This window comes from Haemorhous mexicanus, chromosome 9 (genome assembly GCF_027477595.1).
Source record: "Haemorhous mexicanus isolate bHaeMex1 chromosome 9, bHaeMex1.pri, whole genome shotgun sequence".
Taxonomy (NCBI): Eukaryota; Metazoa; Chordata; class Aves; order Passeriformes; family Fringillidae; genus Haemorhous; species Haemorhous mexicanus.
In genome coordinates this window covers 10,962,204-10,980,954 of record NC_082349.1, presented here as the reverse complement: position 1 = coordinate 10,980,954, position 18,751 = coordinate 10,962,204, and the positions used below count along the sequence as shown (strand labels likewise).

The window sequence follows — 18,751 nt, the reverse complement described above, 5'->3', positions numbered from 1 at the left end:
TGCTTTGCTTTGTCCAGATCATCTCTCCTTTCCTGATCTCTCTTCTCCCACCCAGATTTGTTCTACTGCTCTTCCCCAGTGTGCTGTGTGGAGAGACCTCTCTCCCAATGATCCCAATGAGAAGCAACTGTTGCCTGGATCCCATTCCTCCTCCTGTGGACAGATAACATTGCCAGGGCTTAGAAGTTAATGCAAACTGCAGGTGCTTTTTTGCCTGGGAGGGGGCAAGACTTGCTTACTTTCCACTGTACGAATCCATAGGCCAGGAATTTACTGAGGCAGGTAACCAGTGTGAGGCAGGCATGAAGCAGTCAGTCCCAGATTCCAGGGATTTGTGCAAAGCAGCACAAACACATTATCTCCTGTTCCTGCATGGTGCCTGGCCCATCTGGTTAGGATGCAGCATACAGCTGATGGTCATGATTTTAAACCCTGCCAGGACAAACTACCTCCAACCTCAGTCACCTCCTTTCCTTATCAACTTTTGTTTCCTCCACTTGTCTAGGAGTGAGTTTTCACAAGTCTTCCTACAATCTGGTGTGTGAGCTTCCCTTCTGCCACTCTTGCCTTCTGCAGCTTCCTACCTCTTCTGGTTTCCATCTGCTTCAGATCTTCACTGAAAGCATCTTTCTTGTCCCTGCCAGTCTCTCTCTCGCACCCTCGGCATGCCCCGCTTCCATTACTGCCATTTGTTCTGTTTGTTAAAGTGAGTGTCCGGAACTGCTTTGGGAAGAGATGTTCTCTGATGCAGAACAGCACTTCCATCTCCATGCTGTTCATCTGGCCTTCAAATACAAATTGCCCCCCTAGTGCCATCTTTGATGATCTGTGAGGATGGCAGGCAGTTGTCCACATATATGTTCAGTGCTCTGTTGGCTGGGTAAAAGTTCCCTGTGCATTTTGGTTTGTCCTTCCATTCATTTCCCTTCATCTCCCCACTTCATTTATTTATCCCCAGCCCCCTCCGCCCCACCCCAAGAAGTCGAGTGTGTAAGCACCAGCTCCACCACCATCCGGGTAAGTTGGGTGCCACCGCCCGCCCAGAGCCGCAATGGGCTCATCACCCAGTACTCCATTGCCTACCAGGCAGTGGAAGGAGATGACAACACCAAGCATGTGGTGGATGGCATTGGACGGGAGCATTCCAGCTGGGAGATCAAGGACCTGGAGAAATGGACAGAATACAAGGTGTGGGTAAGGGCTCACACCGATGTGGGGCCAGGACCGGAGAGCATCCCCGTGCACGTGCGCACTGACGAGGATGGTAGGTGCTACCTAACAGCTCCTTCAGCTACTGCCAGGGGTTCACCAGGACTCTGCCAAATGAGTTGCTGGAAAGGGGGAGAAAGGGAGGAGGGACCTTGACCTGGGAGCAGCTTTCAAGCAGGACCAGAGTGTGTCAGGAGTAATGCTCCAGGCAGCAGATCTCAACAGTTGCCCTGGAGTGGGGTTGGGGAATTGCTTTTCTGGCCCGTGTTCTGACTCCAGGTTGTGTCAGATATCTCATCATGGTCCTTCAGGGTCGTATTTGTTCAGCAGTGCTTCCTGTGCATGCAGGGAGGCATTGCTCTGCTTTCTATTGTGGTTTATAGTGGGTGGTGGTGGATTCATTTTTATTGAAGGTAGAATGAGCTCTCCCAGCCAAAGGCTTCTCTTGTGAGATCAGGACTTAAAGTTTACTTGTTGACCTGAAATCCAGCAAACTAAAGAGGGGGGAAGCAATCCATTTGAAAGTTGTAGATACTGCAGTAAAGCTGCTTCCTGCTCCAGCTTCCAGGCAAGCCACAGCTTATATAAAGCTTCTCTTCCCCTCAAGAGTCAGAATAGCACGCATACAGAGCACTTTACTGGATACGACAGCTTTAAAGAGAAATTGCTTTGTATTAGCAGGGCTGTCAGTTATGTCATCATGATTTAAGCCATTTCCTTTGAAAGTGCCAGAGCTCAGGGTGACAGTAGGAGCTCCCGTGGTTTCGTGCTGACCCAAGAAAGCTGCAGATTTAATGGGAGAAGAAGGAGATGGAGCATCCAGGCAAAGAAAGCGTGATCTCTGCATTACCCAGTCAGTGTAGGAAATTGAAACCAGACATGTTACAGTTTCCCTAAATGGGCTGCCACTGCCCCCCATGTCTCCATGGCTCTGAAAGTGGCGTCTGGGAATGCTTGCTGACTGCATTCCTGGACTGGCAAACACATCTGTGTGTGTCCTGCTGCCTGTATTGTTTGCTTCAGTTCTCATTCAGCAGAATTGTAGCCCAGGGGAAGCTGTTACCCCAGAAATGTCGCAACAAGCTCTCTCAGTTAGTTTTTGGGCACCATGGTTGGACATTCCAGCTTAGCTGTCAGGAGTGATTTTATATTCCTCTGACATGCTGATGCTCAGTAGATACCCATGATGAAGCAATGAGAAATGCTAAACTGTGTTCTGAAAACAAATTGAACTTTCCCTGTTTGGATATCAGATGCAGCACATGCTTCCCATAGTGGGGCAGGACAGAGTTCCTCAAAACACTGTGGTGTGCTCATATTCACATCTTTTTGTGTCCCTGCAACATCCCCGTATCATGTCCTGCCAAGGCCTCCCGCCTTCTCGTGCCAGCAGAGCTTGACACACAGCTTCTGTCTGGCTCTCAGGGAGGATCTTGTTTTCCACTTGGACTCCCAGCTGTGTGTGTGGGCAGGTGTCTTGCCAGGGCAGGAGAGCCCTGTGGCTTGTGCAAGGTCACTGCACTAAGTGAATTGTGGATTACAGCATAGGCTGCTGCAGGCAGAAGGGGGGTAACTGCTCAAGCACAGCCCCCACCATTCCCACACCTTGGCCTCTTGGTGCTAAAATGCTCTGTTCCTCCTTTCTGTATTTTATTAAATTACCTACAATTACGAAGGACATCTGGGGGAAAAAAATGAATTGCCCTGCAGCTTAAAAACTGTGCTTACCTGCTGGGTGACTGTTTCTTCCCATTTAGTTGGTTGAAATAGCAATACTCATTACGTCTGCTTGTCAGGTATCCATCCCTAATTATCTAATACTGATTTCTTGCTGTGTTGAGAATTGGGGCGTATGAGGTTCCAAACCTCCAGATTTTCCCAGGGCAGTGGAAGGTGAAAAGGGTCCTGCAGATGAGGTGATAGGATGGAGCCCAGGTCCTTCACTTAGTACTGGGCACTTGGGTATCTTCAGTATCCTCCACAGAGAGTGCACACCTCTACTCCCAACTGCTTCAGCCAGAAGGAGCTTTCCAGGAGCAACTGAGAAGCTAATTTTTTAGAATTGACATTTTTGTCACAGTCAATGCAAGAGCAAAATCTAATAAGGAGGTAATTTTTCCAAATGGTAAATAGGGTATAAATACATTTTTAAACGGGCCTCACCTTGCAAGAAAATTGATATTTTCTGGGCAGTGTAATTTTTCATTTTATTATCAAAAAGCATTCAGCTAGCCATGCATGAAATACAGTCCCCAGAGCTGTCACAATGCCCACAGGCCCCTTTATCTGGCTGAGTTCAGTGACTGCTGTCTGTGAGCTCTGGGTTATTGTTTTAGGATGGTGCTTTTCCCCTTCATTAACCTCTCACTGTCACAGGGGAAGAGCATGTGTGTGCTCTGGCTGGTGGCAGGTACCAAGGCTCCCTGCAAAAGAGGCTCAGCACCCAGTCATGCTACCTGGGGCTGTTGGACTTCCTTTAGATGGGTCTGAGAAGAGGTGTTGTGTCAGGCAAGATGCTAAGAAGGCTTTAAAACCCCTGCCTGTGCCCAGGCCATCCTGAGCTGCAGGGGGTCACCATATTTTTTATATTCTGCTGTATTCTTCTCTTCTTCCTTGCTCCCCTACTGCTGGAGGTGAGAGGGAGAGAGGACCTTGGGTCTGATTCAGCACAATGGCTTTCATTAGGGATGCTCCTGCATATCACAATTACACTCTTTCTTACTGACAGTAGCAAAAGGGAAGGGGTCAGGGATGTGGTTGTGCTGAAAGACTGCAGTGTGATGCCCTGGGCAGGTACAGGAAGCTTGCACCACGTCCTGGCAATGAGATGGGGGGAAGATAGCAAAGGAGAGAGAGGTAGTGGCAGTGGTTGTGTGCAGCCTGCTAACTGTTCTCCCGTGTGTGTTGCAGTGCCCAGTGCCCCACCACGAAAGGTGGAGGTGGAGTCTGTGAACTCGACTGCCATCCGGGTGAGCTGGAAGCTGCCCATCTCCAACAAGCAGCATGGGCAGATCCGCGGGTATCAGGTTACCTATGTGAAGCTGGAAAACAACGAGCCCCGAGGGCAGCCAGTGATCAAGGACGTCATGCTGTCAGAAGCACAGGTACAGTGTGGGGACCACCAGATGGTGGGCATGGCACCTTCCCTCTCTGCAGGGGGCAGGCTGGCTGGGTCCAAGTGTTTCTTGGCCTCGTGTTGCAGCTCCAGAGTGTGGGACTCAGCCTGGCTGAGCAAGGCAAGCAGTTTATCCTTAAACTGTGGCTTAAACATGGGTGAAAAGTTTAATCAGGGAAGGATTACTGTAGAAAAGATGATGTATTGGATGATGTTTCTCTCTTACCCCTTCTGTGATACGTACCTCTCTGCCTGCCACATCCTGTTCAGATTCCACCTGGAGCAAACTGTGCTTTGCCTGTCCATTTACAAATGGTCAGAAAGTTTTAAATAAGCCTTGAGACTGTTTCTTTTGTGATGCTGAGTATGTTCAGGGCCAAGTGTCTTTCTTGATAGCATCCACCTGGGTGCTGTCTGCTTGTAGGGTGCATGGGTGGCTCTGCACCCCTGTGTGGGCACAGCATGCCAGGCAGAACAGTACTCCTGGCTCAGCAAAGCCTCCTCTCCCTCCTGCTTTTGCAGGGCAGGGACCTGGTGGTGCATTGCTTCTTGAAACCAAACTGTAGGAGAAGCCAGCTTAGTCTGGGAAAGGCTGGGGAGGAAGAAAACAACGAGGTAGAGGCCCACATCCCCTGTAAATGGCTTGGTCCTCTGCAATCCCCACACAACAATCTGTTCATATTTAGGCCATCTCATGGATACCTCACTGGCTGTGAGCTGCAGCCCCCTTCCCTCACACTGCTCCAGGCACAGCTGTGCACTCTGCACAGCCCAGGAATGCATAGTTGCCTCTTTCCCAAAGTCCAGGGAAGTTTGTGGTGCCCTGTGTGCAATGAAATATAACTCTTCTTTGGAGCAGGGGTCCTTCATCCTGGATGACCCACGCTGTTCTCAACTAAGATAATCGTATAAATGAAGAACAGGATCTGCTGCTGTTGGAAGCAACAAGGAATCGATTCAGAGCTGGCTTGCTTGAATGATGCCCAGTATAAATACTAGAGAGCTGCAACGATTAATTGATCTGTCTCCTGAATGCAGCTGTGAATCATTTATGTTTTGTCAGTGGGGAGTGCAGTGCACAGAGGCAGCTTTAGTCCCTGTTCATATTCTGAAGGATAAAATTCAGTAATAATATGGAAGACGAAAAGTTTAAAGACAGAAACTACTTTGAGGGTCCTTGCAGTGTTGTCTGGAGCACGTCTCTGGTTATGTTTCAGATGTAGCTTTTTTTAATAGTTAGAGAAGCTGCTTACTGCCCTTTACTTATGCCAGGAGGATATAATCTGTGTTAGAACAATTGAGGGTGTGTTGTTCAACTGGAGTTTGTAGTTAATGGGTTGGTCCCACGTGTAGGTGGGCGAAGTTGGCTATGTTTTTCTTCTTGGTGTTTTCAAATATTTTATGCTTGCCCAGCCAGTTCTGCTTTCACTCCTTACTCATACATTTCAGAGAGAGAAATCCCATGCTGATGTGCAGAATGAGGATGCCAGAGCCAGAAACTTTTGAAGCAGTGCTGGATTTTGCATTAGTTTCAATGTGTGTATCTAGGAGGCAAGTTCCTTGAAGTTTCCTGGCCTCTCAGGCCATTTGTCACTCTTCCATATTTGGTGAATTTATGTGGGAAAGTTCTTGATTTCTGTGATATTTTTTCCTGCTGTGTATGGTGGTGAACTCATCCACTGTAATTTTTGGAAGTGAAAATGATAGCTGCAGAGAAGCGTCTGCTCTGAAAGAGTCATGTCACTCTTGGGATAAACTAATGGCGACCCTGCAGGGAGGAGGTTTCACTGACTTGGCAGAAGAGATCTCTATTTCCCAAAAGAGTGAGAAGCCAGGCATGACCTGTGCATGTGATGAAATACATCTGCTCCAGATGCTGAAGAACCCTGTAAGAGCAGCCATCTTTCAGTACAGCAGAGCGTGTCTTTGCAAGCAGCCAGATGAAACTTTAACGAGTAGTCCTGGAAGAGTCATTTTCTATGAAAGAAAACAAAAAGATGCACTGGAAAACCTGCCCCTGAAGGTCATAGGATGAAGATGGCCACAGTTCAGTACTCATAAACACTCACAAGCATTTGTACCAGTGCACAGGGAGAGAATTATATGAATTGAAAATCTTGGGGTCAGAGAAGAAAATCTCTGGACAGGTAGGCAGAGCCCCTCCTCCTTCCTAGCCAGGCTGTCTGCTGATTTGAGTAGGTATGTGCCACATAATCTTCTGCCTGCAGACGGTGTGAAGACACTGATACTAAAGCTGACTCATGATTTTTCCTCATTGAAGATGAGAAATGGAAAGAGAGTAAACGAAGATGAAAGGAAAAAGGCAAGGGAACGGAGATGTTAGCTATGCAGATAATATGGATTTGGAGCTTTCAAAACCGTTTGAGCGGAAAGGACTGAAACATCAGCAGAGACGTGGGGGCCCTGGTGCTGGAGAGATCACATTTTATTTTACAGCCTCCTGCCTCAGCAGAGTAATCAGTTGTTAAGCAGGTCCTGTGATGGAGCTGAGGCTTCTCCCTCCCCTCTGTGGCTGTGCCTGTGACTGATTACCTCTGTCAGGATTCTGTGTGCCTTCCAGTCTGAGCTCTCACCTCCTACTGACAGCCTGATGGACAAGCAAATGTGACCCTACCTGTGGAGGGGCTCCCAGGGTTGTGCAGCTGCAGAGCTGGATCAGGTACCTGCAGCATCTCTTGCCTGGCCGGTGCCTGTCACAGCTCAGCCGGGTCCCATGGTGGGCAATAGCAGAAGATTCATCTCTGTGCCCTGGGTCTTGCATAAATCACCGAGAGGGCTTTTGAAAGGAGCCCAGTGCAGGCGCTGCACTCCACCACTACTTCAAGTCCTCACCATCTCAAGGGAGCAAGGGATAGCAGGGCCAGGGGACACAAGCATTAAGCTTGACAGGGGCCCACCTCATTTCCTTGGTCTCCAATCTTGGGCAGCTGCTGGATGTTAGGAGGGGCAGTGGGCTTTAACCCTGCCCTCCCTGCAGATCCACCCTGCCCAAACAGCTTTGCAGGGCTGGCTGGGAACAGCTGGCTACACAGAGGTTAGGCTTTGTCGAGAAGAGTTTCCTGCCACCTTCTCCTCCTGCTGTGCAAGCAGAGTCATGGCACAGGAGAGATATGTGCTGCCCACAAGAAGGGCTGCAGGCTCACAGGAGGGTGGTGTGGTCTCTGCAGGCAGCACTTCACCAACCAGCATGCAAACTAAGTGCACATCCCACCAGCATGCTCCAGAAGAGCAGGAAGAAGAAATGGCAATCACTTCAAGCTATTGGATTGAGATCAAAGGAGAAAGCAGAGACTTCAGTTCTCCTTGAGCAGTACCTACCCTGGGCACAACAGAGGAATTTACAGCCTCCCTCTTTCATGGCGTGATAGTCAAGGACCTTTCTCTGAATGTACTTGGAGCATCTCATACATGTGTACTTGTCTAGGTGGAGTCTGGCATGGAGGTGGCATTCTCTGCTTCCTAAGTGGAACAAAACTGTAAGGCATCATCCAAGAGGCACTTCAGTGAAGGACCAAGATGAAGTTCTGGTACCCTCAGACCCCTCTGCATCTCATTGACCAAGTAACTGAGTTTATTTCTGGAGTTCCACAATGGCACCCCAGTCACTGAAGAAGAGAGGAGAAGGATCTGCAGGAAAACCAATATTGGCTTCCCATAGCTGGGACTGTTGAGGGCTTGAATCTGTCTTTTGCAAGAGCCTTGGTCAGGGAAAACAGCCGTTCCCTGGTGAGACATGACTATGCTGTGTTGAAGTGTAAAATGAAACATTAAAGCATTGCAGCTGCCATAAATACACACTGTTAGCTTTAGCACTTCCCAGAGCCATCCTGCCTCATGCACACAGCCTTCTCTCAGTTCTTTTTATGACTGCTCCTGGGCTTTTCAGATCAATTTGTCTTACTGACCAACCTTAAACAGTTAAGAAGCAATTGAGCTAGTTTAAGGAAGGAAATGTTTTGATCTGTAGATTAAATTTTCGTAATGAAACTGAATTTCTACCAAGGTGTTTATGCAGGCCTGGCTTTTCACAGTTGTTACTCCAGCACAAATCTCAAGGCATTTCTTTGCACTCTGATCTAATGCAAGATTAAAGTCCACTGAAACATTAGAGCAAACAGAGTTTGAACATTAAACACTCAGTTTAAAATCCTAGGGCATGATAAACTCCCTGCTATGGTGTGAGAGGCCTCCTGAGCCCAGCTCTGCTCTGTTGTTCCTTGCACTGAGGTGTCACGTTCTGCTCCTGTAGCTACATGGAGGCAGGCTGAGTGTTCCCAGCCATGTGGCTTCCACCCACCAGGGACATGCTTTTGTAGGAGAAATGAGTACCAGGCCTGGGATCCTTCCTATGGCAGGGCTTCTGTCAGCTTTTAGATCAGCAGGGAGGAGTGTGTGGCTGCTGACCATGGTGTGGACAGGCTGGCATGGTGGGACATGAACAGCAATGATTTGGGTCCAGCTAAGTGTGCAGCAGTGGAAATGGTACCAAGGTGTGTGTGGAAAGAGAGCCTTTAGTGACCATAATACTTAGTGAGAGTCTTGGCTTTATAAAAAGTATGCAGGGGAAACTTGACCTCTTTGCTGAAATTTACTGTTAGGATGGTTTAGGGAATAATTGTACAGCAGTCTCATGGCATCTAATAAGTGAACTATAATAAAATCTTAGAGAAACATTTCTCCAACAGCTTTTTCTCTCAGAATTTAGAGAATAAAATAGCAAATATTTTGAAAGTATTCCAGGTGTTTTGCTGCTGAGGTGAGTACTATGCCACTGTGATAGGCTGCAGCCTTCGAAAGCCACCTCAAATAGCCTGAGTTCAAAAGGCAACTTGTATCTTTGATGCCGTTTAGTGCTTCTGTTGCACTTGCAGGTTTCCAAACACTTCAGCAGTGTTAGCTGAGCTTCCCAGGGTCCTGAGGAAGTTGGTATCTGAGCAGTTTCACAGCTGGCAGGTCAGGCTCAGAAGCAAGGTTTGCTAGGTCTCACACTGTGAATCAGGGGCAATAATACCTATCTTCAGTTTCATCTCTATGCTTGAACCCATGGGCTGGTGCTTCCCCCAGGCAGATTTAGTAATGTGAGCTGTAACACATCACCTTGGCTGAGAGAGTTCTGTGTGATCTCTGCAAGCCTTCCTTTGGAGCACCAACCACAAAGAGCACTGCTGTGGGCATGTGTGGCTGCAGCCAGGCTCTACTGTCTCACCCCCCCAATGCAGCTTTGATGCCCTACAGCCCCAAATCCAGCCAAAAGAGTTCAGAGCCTGTATTGAACTGCCATGGCCAGGAATCCATGTGAGCTTTTGGTGGGGATTAGTTTGTCTAGAAGCTTTCCCTGCAGGGTTGCTATTGCCAAATGAGTGTTTGCCATTTGGTGTTGTGTAATTGGGAGTGAGAAGCTGTTTCCTCAGTACGTGCACAAGTTTGAACCTCTCTCCAAGCCACACACCACTGTTGGAGAGAGGCAGCTTAGTGTGAAGCTCTGTGTGAGATCTCAGCTTCTCTTGCACTGCTGATGACAGATGGCATTTTTTGGTTTTCTGAAGTCCCCAGAGCATTTTGCCAATGATACAGGAAAAAGAAGCTCTAGAAATGCTGTATTGGTGCTTCCCTGCAGAGAGTGCCTCAGTTTTGTGTGTTGAAGTCTTTGGTTCTCAACAAGAGATGGTGACTGGAGGATCACTAGAACAGAAACTGGAGATTAGGCAACAGAACTGTTGTGAGTGACTTGTAAGGGAGCAGTCACCCTCAGAGCCTAGTTGGTACAACCTACCCCTTCTTGCTTCTGCTCGTGGAAGAGGCAGAAAAATGCAAACAAAGCCAGAAGGGGAAAGTACTTCAAAGTACATAAAGTAAGGGGGGACTCTCCACCCGAGTGAGAAGGAAGCTCTTTGTCTGTTTGTGTGAATGATCTCAGACTCATTGCTCAGGCTAGCAGCATGTCAAAAATTGCTCTATGCCATTTCTTCCATTGGCACAGCCTGTGTCAAGTGACCCTCTGTGTATAAGTGTTGTAATTCCCCCAACCCAGTTCTGCTAACCCCTGCTGTTGTCGTCATTGTCATCCCTTTCCTACACGTTGCCCCTTAAAATTCTGTGTCTCCATTTTTCTCTCCTCCTTCCTTTCTCCCTCGTCAGTGGAGAGCTGAGGACTCCGTTGACCATGTAAGTACCACTTGTGTGTATTCCAGGTTGGAAGAGAGGGGTTTGGTAAATCGATTTGTGAATTTTGTAGACACAGTACTGTCAAAACATTCCTCTCACTCCCTTAATGAGGCTGGAGAGTTACATTGTGAAGCCTTCCACAAGCAGCAAATCCAGAGAAAATTGGCATTTAGATTGCTCCTAAATGCAGAAAAGCAATTGGCATTCCCTATAATCTGTATTTCCAGCTTGTTGCAGTGTAGTTTTAGGCAGGTTCAAGTGATCAACTCAGGAGATTCATCCTGTAGCAGTTGGCCCACCAAGTTATGTGGTAAAATTAGATACATAATCTTTAAACCACATTGATCATAGTCATGAGAAATAACCTACACCCTCAACCATGACCTTTGGTTGAAACACAGATAGTAATAAGAAAACAATCACATTTAAACGGTTAAAATCAATTTTTCCCCACATAATTCTGAGATATAAATTTGGAGGAACAAACTAGAAAATGACCTTTTTAGAGTCAGCAATTCAATTACGTGCCCTACTGTGAGCTTCCCCAGCACGATGCATTTCTCCTCCTGCTTTATACGGAGCATTCTTGCTCGGAGTGGCTTTGTCATGACAGCACTGTGTTTGCATTATGCAATCAGACCTTCTTTCATCCATCCCTCGTCTCTCTCCCCTCCTCCCAGCTTGCTTGCTTTGCTCCTGGTGGCATGCTTTCGCGTGAGAACTTCTCTTTGCATGGGTTTGGGAGGAGTGAGTTCTCTTGGGACATTCAGAGTCTGCAGGTTTTGTGAGAGTGCTTCCCCGGGGGTCCCCTGGCACCGATGGGACTGCGCGTCCACTCACCCGCACACACCATCTGCTGCAGGGGCGGAGTGGGATCGGACTCTGGTTCACACGGTGATTTTGGCGGGGTTCTTGTTGGTGCTTGTTGATACTTCTCTGGGCTGGCTGGTTCTGCGATGGTAACGTGGTGATTTTGATGAGTAAGCCTGGGCAGGTAACCCGAACCAGCAGCACTGACTGGAAATCAGCAGGTTTAATAGCGTGGGTGTTTGTGCGAGTGAGTGATGGGAGAGTGGCTGCACTCTGAGAGCAACCACAGTCAACCCTCATACTCCTCAAGCTGGCAAGGATCCCCCGGGCAGGGGTCAGACCCCTGGAGCTTCTGACAGTGCCCATGCTGCCTGTTCTCAGCAGCTCAAACTTAACCTGCTCCATCTCTGCTCATCGCCTTGTCTGAAGGGATAGATAACCAACATGGAGCTGCTGCCTCTGGTCCAAAAGCTTTCCCAGCCCCTTCTCTAGCCTGCGCATCTCTTGCTCCCTGACCCAATGGGTTATTAGTCTAATGGCCCAGACACTCCCACAGCACCACAGATGAACGCTGCTCAGAGGTACCTGCCCAAGCTGCTGGGAGCTGCTGAGCTCGCTGAGCTCACTCATTCTCAGGCCTGGCCAGCCAGGCTTGGCACCAGTCACATTGCTGCTGGAGGCCAGGAGGGAGGAGCGGTTCTCCTCTCTTTGATCTCAAATTGAAGTGCAGAGCCATGCCCTCCTCCTGCCCAGAGGAAGCCAGAGCTTGCAAGGATGCACCCTGTGAGTCCGCCCCCCTCCCAGACCTCCCACGATGGAGGTTTTCCCTCCAGGTCTTGCCAGGGCCTTGCACTGACCTATCCCATCCCTGCAACCCAGTGCCTGGCAAGGAGGGTGAACACAACGCTTAGAGCTGCAGGTGCTCCCTGCCCGGGGCCCCCCACCCCTGCACTGCTTCCCTGTGCTCCCCACGGCTCTGCTGCAAGACATGACTTTAAAAACCCTGGAATTATCCCCCAAGAGATTCTCATAGCCAGGTGAACTGGCTTTTGCTCTGGTTCACAGCTCCATAGTCCTCTTACTAAGCTTTCACACAGGACCATATCTGGATCAGATCTCCCTCTTGGCAAAAGCCGTGGGAGAGCAGAGCTGCTGACATGGGTTGCTGGTGGGTCCCTGGAAAGGCCAAGTGTTAAAGGCAGGGGTTGGAATGAGGCAGGTGGTTGTTGGAGTGGCAGCAGTTGTTTGCTGGCTCTGTGCAACATGTGTGTTTGAGCACGATGCATGAGTGTGAGCCAGGGAGTGTTGTCAGTGTCTTGCTGTTGGAGACACTGACCCTGGTGCCTTCCTTTGGCTCACTCCAGTAACAAGTATTTACTCTTCTCATTTGCCTCCTCTGCCTCATGAATGCACTCCCAGGAGACAGTCATTGGAGGCCTGCTGCCAGAAACCACCTACTCTGTCACAGTTGCTGCCTACACCACCAAAGGAGATGGTGCCCGCAGCAAGCCCAAAGTCATCACCACCACAGGGGCAGGTGAGTGTGGGGAGCAGGGTGTCACAGCCTCATGGGGTGGTGGTAAAACCTCCCAAGAGGTGCATGGGGAGCATGGCCAAGGCCAGGAGGAAGCAAGAGGGGTGGAGATGCTGCAGAGGTACAAACCCTTGTGATCTCTAGTCCATGCTTAACAGACTTTGCCACTGGATCACCTGAGCAAAGTGCAGCAAACAGATGGAGATACTCTACCAGGGCTGGTGAGAGAGCATTGAAACTCATGGGTCTGAGCTCATCTGTATAGTCCAGAGACCTGGGAAGAGGAAGCCCGAAAGTCCAGGTTCTGCCTCAGATTTGGAGTCCTGGCTTGTCCTCACCTTGTTCCTTTAGGCAGGTGCCATTTCTTGCTTCCTGTGGTGACTGCAGTGCTGCCTGGAAGGGCCCCTGGCACAGCGGGCTCCTAAGAGGGGCTTCTCAGCTCCCCTCTGCCATTGATACTGCTTACATAGCTGAGCCTGGCTGCTCCTAGGGCCATGGTAAAACCTGGAATGCAACAAAATTGCCACAGAAGTGCTGCAGACACAACTTCTAGGTCCTGGTGATCCCAGCCGGTTTGGTTCTGCTGTCTCAGTAGGTCGTACCTGCGCCTGGAGCTGGAGCACCCAGGAGTCGTCTGGCACTTCCCTCCAGGTGTGGTCAAGCTTGCCTTTGGCAGTGGTACCAACTAGTTGACACTGTCTCGTCTGCTCACTAGCCTGTCCTACAACCAGTAATCCTGCTGCTTCCTCACACCAGCCACAGGAACAGCATTTACCAGTTGTTATTATGGGAATGCAGCTTGTGCAAGCTGAGAGTGTTTGTTCCTGGTGCTTTTAAACAAGGAACAGCTTGCTGTCTCCTCCGCGCTGCATATGGGGAGCTCCAGAGGTAGTTTCCACTGTCACAATCTCAAATGCTGTCTCCCTGGTGCCTTGCCATGATGTATTTTCTGTTCATCAAATTGCTACAGCTGTCCTATAAAAAGGAAGAGCTTCCTAAACATCCCAGTGTTGTACTGTAAACCACAGTGGATCTTCCCATGTTATGATGCACATTTTAAGGTTAATATTTGGAATCAGCTTTGAAAATACTGTGTCCCTTAATACTAGCTGCTGTTAGACACTGTATTATGAGTGCAAGGAGGATGGCGCTGGCAATGGCAATGTAATTATATGTCTTAAATACCTACAAAACCACCCTCAGGGCCTTTGTACAGGCTCGACTGCAGGCGTGACCTCAAAGGGGAGTGTTGGTGTCGCCCTCTGATGGCAGAAAGCGGGCATCATTCCGGCAAATACGGTTTTCTCTTGTGCTCGGCGGCGGGCTCATACATTTCCAAAAACTCCAAGGATATTTAACTAGGTTTGGCTGCAATCCCTTTTCTTTTTTTTTCTTTTCTTTTTTCCATACTTCATGGCCCCATGCCTTTGATTCTGAGTATCTTCCCTATCAGTTGATTTGTTTACAAATCTGAGCTGATGTGAAGACGCATCCTTTTTTTTAACTGAAGGAGATCAAGGTATTAAACCATCAATTTAAAGCCATCAGTTCCTAACCAGTGACGGCAACACCCCTTGACTTGTGCAGCATAAGCAAAAATCCTGTGGAACGCTTGTGTTCATCTCTCCCATCGACACTGACATCACGAATCTACTTCTCAACTAAACCAAAATATATTCTGATGGCAAACAGCCCACCCAGCTCTGCTCGCTGCCTCTGCAGATGGTAAAACTGCAAGGTTTCAGGATGAAGTTTGTCTGCCTCCAGACAGACCAGGGCGCTGGAATCGGGCTTCGGGGTGGCTGTTGTTGTGCAGTGCCTCAGGGCCAGCATGGCCTGGTGCTGTGCACTGGCTGGAGTGTCTGAAGACCACTGATTGGGAGGACAGGATTCAGATCTTCTCTGAGATAAATACGATGCTTTGAGGTACCTTAAACGTTTCCTGTAAAAGGGGATGAATGTTGGGGCTGGATATGGCTGAATTTATTTCCGGTTTAAATGGCGGCACGTGGGAAAATGGCAACTGAGAGCTGGCTGGCTCCAGCTTCCCTCGCCACCGGATTGGGGTCAGTCTGCCTCTATCCCTGTGAGTTGTCTGTCATCCTCTTCACCCTGTTGTCTGAACTTTCCCACTTTCCTCAATCCTCACGGACTAAGCGGCACGGAAGCGGTCCTTCCTTCCCCTCCTCCCAGGCTATCGATGGTCATTGTGTGTTTATGTTGCAGTCCCGGGGAAGCCCACCATGATGATTAGCACGACAGCCATGAACACAGCCCTCATCCAGTGGCACCCACCCAAGGAGATGGTAGGGGAGCTGCTGGGTTACCGGCTGCAGTACAGACGTCTGGATGAGGAAAAAATGAACACGATAGACTTCGGGAAGAGAGACCATCACTACACAGTGACCAACCTGCACAAGGGGGCCACGTACCTCTTCAAGTTGTCTGCCAAGAACAGAGCTGGCCCAGGAGAGGAGTTTGAGAAGGAGATCACAACGGCTGAAGATGTGCCAAGCGGCTTCCCACAGAACCTGCGTGTGGTGGGTCTCACCACTTCCACCACGGAAGTTGCTTGGGACCCCCCGGTCTTGGCAGAAAGGAACGGCAAGATCGTCAACTACACAGTGGTATACAGGGACATAAATAGCCAGCAGGACCTGGCTAACATCACCAAGGACACGAGTATCACTTTGACAAATTTGAAACCTGATACCACTTACGACATCAAAGTGAGGGCCCGCACCAATAAAGGGGCTGGGCCACTCAGCCCCAGCATCCAGTCCCGGACCATGCCTGTAGAGCAAGGTAAGTGCCCCTCTAACAAACCCTAACAGGAAGCTGTGCCTCCGGGACAGGGACCTTTGCTTTGGTTCATGAGGCTTCGCTCCCCTCTGCTCTGACTGTTGTGATCAGGTACTGTGTGGCTCCCTAGTCTAAAACTAGTTCAGTGAGGGAAAGCTCAGCAAGGATTTTCTAAAGTTGCCATTTGGGGGAGAGGGGTGTTGGTGGTACCTTCATTGCATCCACAGGCACACTTGGATGTTTTATCTGCACATGAAGGGCTCTTGCTTGAACTGGAGCAGGTGGCTGAGTAGGATCATCTGCAGATCCAGTACCTGAATTACACTGCTGTTTGATCATGACGAAGGGCCAAGGGAGTGTGAGTGGAGTGGGGATAGAGAAAGGCTGCAGCTCAGCCTACAACTTCCTTTCTGTGATGCTGAAAAGTGTAGTCAAAAAGCACAACTCCTCTGGAGACTGTAGATTTGGTAAAAGGCTGCTGCTCTCTTCTCCTCATTTCTTACTTCTCTGCTGTAGCTGAACTCTTTGACCTCTGCTGCTGAGTTAGACAAAGAGACTTGGAGTCGAGCTGCCGCCTGGCTCCCTCCTGACTTGGCTTTACAGTGCTCAGATATTTTGTTTTTCATTCCAGTGTTTGCTAAGAACTTCCGTGTCAATGCCGTCATGAAAACATCTGTGTTGCTGAGCTGGGAAGTGCCTGATTCCTATAAATCTGCAGTGCCTTTTAAGGTAAGAGTGGGATTTGGAGGGCAGGAAGCTCCACCTGTAGCAGTGAGCAGGACAGGGGATAGCAGCATCAGCTGGGTCCTGCCAGTCAGGCTCACCATTGTAGCTCTATGACAGTGGTCACACAAGCTTGTCCTGATGCCTGACATGGAGCTGAGGTGTGAAAAGTTATAAATTTGATTTAATCACAAGAAATTAGCAGGACAAAGTGGTCTGGAATCAAGAGTAACTCCTTTTACAACATGTCCTGTCTCAAACATCCATATCACCTTCATGAGTTACTTCAGAGCATCAGGGCAGATGCATAATCTCAGGGAGTGAAGGGACGAAGCATCATCAAACTTCCTGAAGGTCTTAAGGTGTGAGCAGCACAAAATGTGTCAATACAGCAGGAGCTCTGCTGGAATGCTGCTCTGTTTTCACCAGTACAGTTCTGGATGTGGTGTCATCCAGCAGGCTGCAGACAACACTGATGACCCCGCCTCCCTGCTCTTGTCTGACCCCCAGTACTTGTCACTTATGTGGAGTGTGTAGGTCTCAGTGCAGTTTCTCTCCATTAAGAAACAAGACCACCATGTCACATCATTGAGGATAATCTTCCCAGTCTCAGCACCAATCTGCCACCTCTGCAAAGGTGCTGGGGTGGAAGCAGTGTGACTTCTCTTTCTCCTTGCATGTGCCCCCTGCCGTGCTGTGCCTAAAGTGCAAATACATGGCTTGCATGAGCTGTGGGGGATCCATGGCCAGGGGAATGAGGGGAAATCTTGAACTGCATCCACATCAAAGTGTGTGAGTACCTCCCCTTCCTTGTTACCAACTCTCCTTGTTTAAACCCTGAAGCTGAATTACCTTGATCAATAGCAGGCACTTGTTAACATACAGTTTAGCTGAAGCAGACAAGGCTTTTGTGAAGACCCTGTGGTATCCAAAGCTCTCCCAGATGTAGGGCGCATTAGGATCAGTGTTCAGATATCTGGTTGCAAGGAACTTCACAGAGCCTGTTACTTGGCACTCTGCTGCAGAGCCAGTGTGCTTCATTTTGCCTTGTCCCATGGCCCAAAGCCCACATTGCTGTCTGACAGTGCAGCGCTCGAGAGGGACAGTGTGACCCTGGGAGCATTGCCACCACACAGGGGTGGGGGGGGGTTGGAGGTAGCCAGGAGCCAGGGATGTAGTGCTGATGCCCTGTCTGTCTCCTCTCCTAGCTGCATAGCTGTGATTGCTATCACAAAGTGACTCTGGGTCTGCCCCTGCTGTGGGTTAACCCTCAGCTGACATGGGAGATGGCATTAGCCACTTGGTAACTTAAGAGCAGTCACGCAAACCAGAGTGTTAGAAGGATATTTCTCTAATAGTGCCTTCTTTTTATTAATATTCCCAGACTTGCAGACACACGTGAATCAAGGCCAGGAGCTAAGAGGGCCAGCTCTAACTCATTGATTGTGCCAGTTGAAAGAAATCCTTAACCTTCAGGATTTTGTGTTTTTATAAACAAGTTTCACCTCTCTCCTCCAATTCAGGCACATGGGATGCTGAGGCCAGAGCCTAATACTGTAACTAGCATAGCAGATAAATCTCCATGGGAACAATTAGTATTATCTACACTTGATAAACAGTCTCATGCTAAATCTATGTCCCAAAGGGTGTCATATTCTACTTTAACAGATTTAATTAAAGTAGATATTGTTCCGACAATGAATAGTGAGGCACAGGCAGGACTGGTGCTTTTTTTATTAGAGAATGAACTGAGACCTTAAGATTTTTCATTGCTGCCAAATCAATAATGAAGTTTTGAGATCTCTTTGGGGAATTTTCACAGCTTCTTCTCGTCCAGGAGATAAATTCCTTGTAAAATGTTGCCCAGCAGTTGTGGTGGAGCAGAGGCACTATTCCTTTTTTTATTCCACCTGTGGAAGGCTTTTCTGGAGCTTTCACGGAAAGTGCAAGATAGATACAACCTTCTCCTTGGGGAAAGTGCATTTTCCTGAGATACATTCTTCAACTTAAGCATGGGACAGAGGATATATTGGTTAAAGGCGGCATTACAAGGTATTTTAGAAATGGGCAGAAGGAACAGCGCCTTTTGAAAATTATAATGATCTAGGTTTGGAAATAACCCCTGAGAATGCTTTCTCACAGTGTGTCCCATAGAATGTAGTAATTACTCCTGCCTGCAAATACTCCAGCCTTGTCTAATTTTCCGTGGAGTTGTTATCTTTCCCAGTGTTTCACACTATGTGTCTTTTCATCTTTTAGTTCAATACATTCTGTACTGCCTTGAAATCAAATATGAGAACTTCAGCAGTGACATTTGAACCCACCTAGCTTTGCAAATCTTCTCCTGTGAGTAGGAGCGGCAGAGATGACAT

The 18,751-nt window shown here is 48.7% G+C and overlaps 1 protein-coding gene across 7 annotated transcripts in view; it reads left to right on the top strand.

Moving 5' to 3' along the window:
* Nucleotides 1-18,751, top strand: part of PTPRF (protein tyrosine phosphatase receptor type F) — a 375,952-nt gene that overhangs the window by 311,457 nt on the left and 45,744 nt on the right. For 4 of the 7 annotated variants that reach the window (XM_059854008.1, XM_059854007.1, XM_059854009.1 and 1 more), the window contains 6 exons: nt 959-1,264; nt 4,120-4,313; nt 10,484-10,510; nt 12,740-12,857; nt 15,081-15,659; nt 16,288-16,385. In XM_059854008.1, the coding sequence (XP_059709991.1) occupies nt 959-1,264; nt 4,120-4,313; nt 10,484-10,510; nt 12,740-12,857; nt 15,081-15,659; nt 16,288-16,385 (1,322 nt within the window). The remainder of the gene's footprint in view (nt 1-958; nt 1,265-4,119; nt 4,314-10,483; nt 10,511-12,739; nt 12,858-15,080; nt 15,660-16,287; nt 16,386-18,751) is intronic. The other 3 variants (XM_059854010.1, XM_059854013.1, XM_059854014.1) reach the window with 3 other exon arrangements.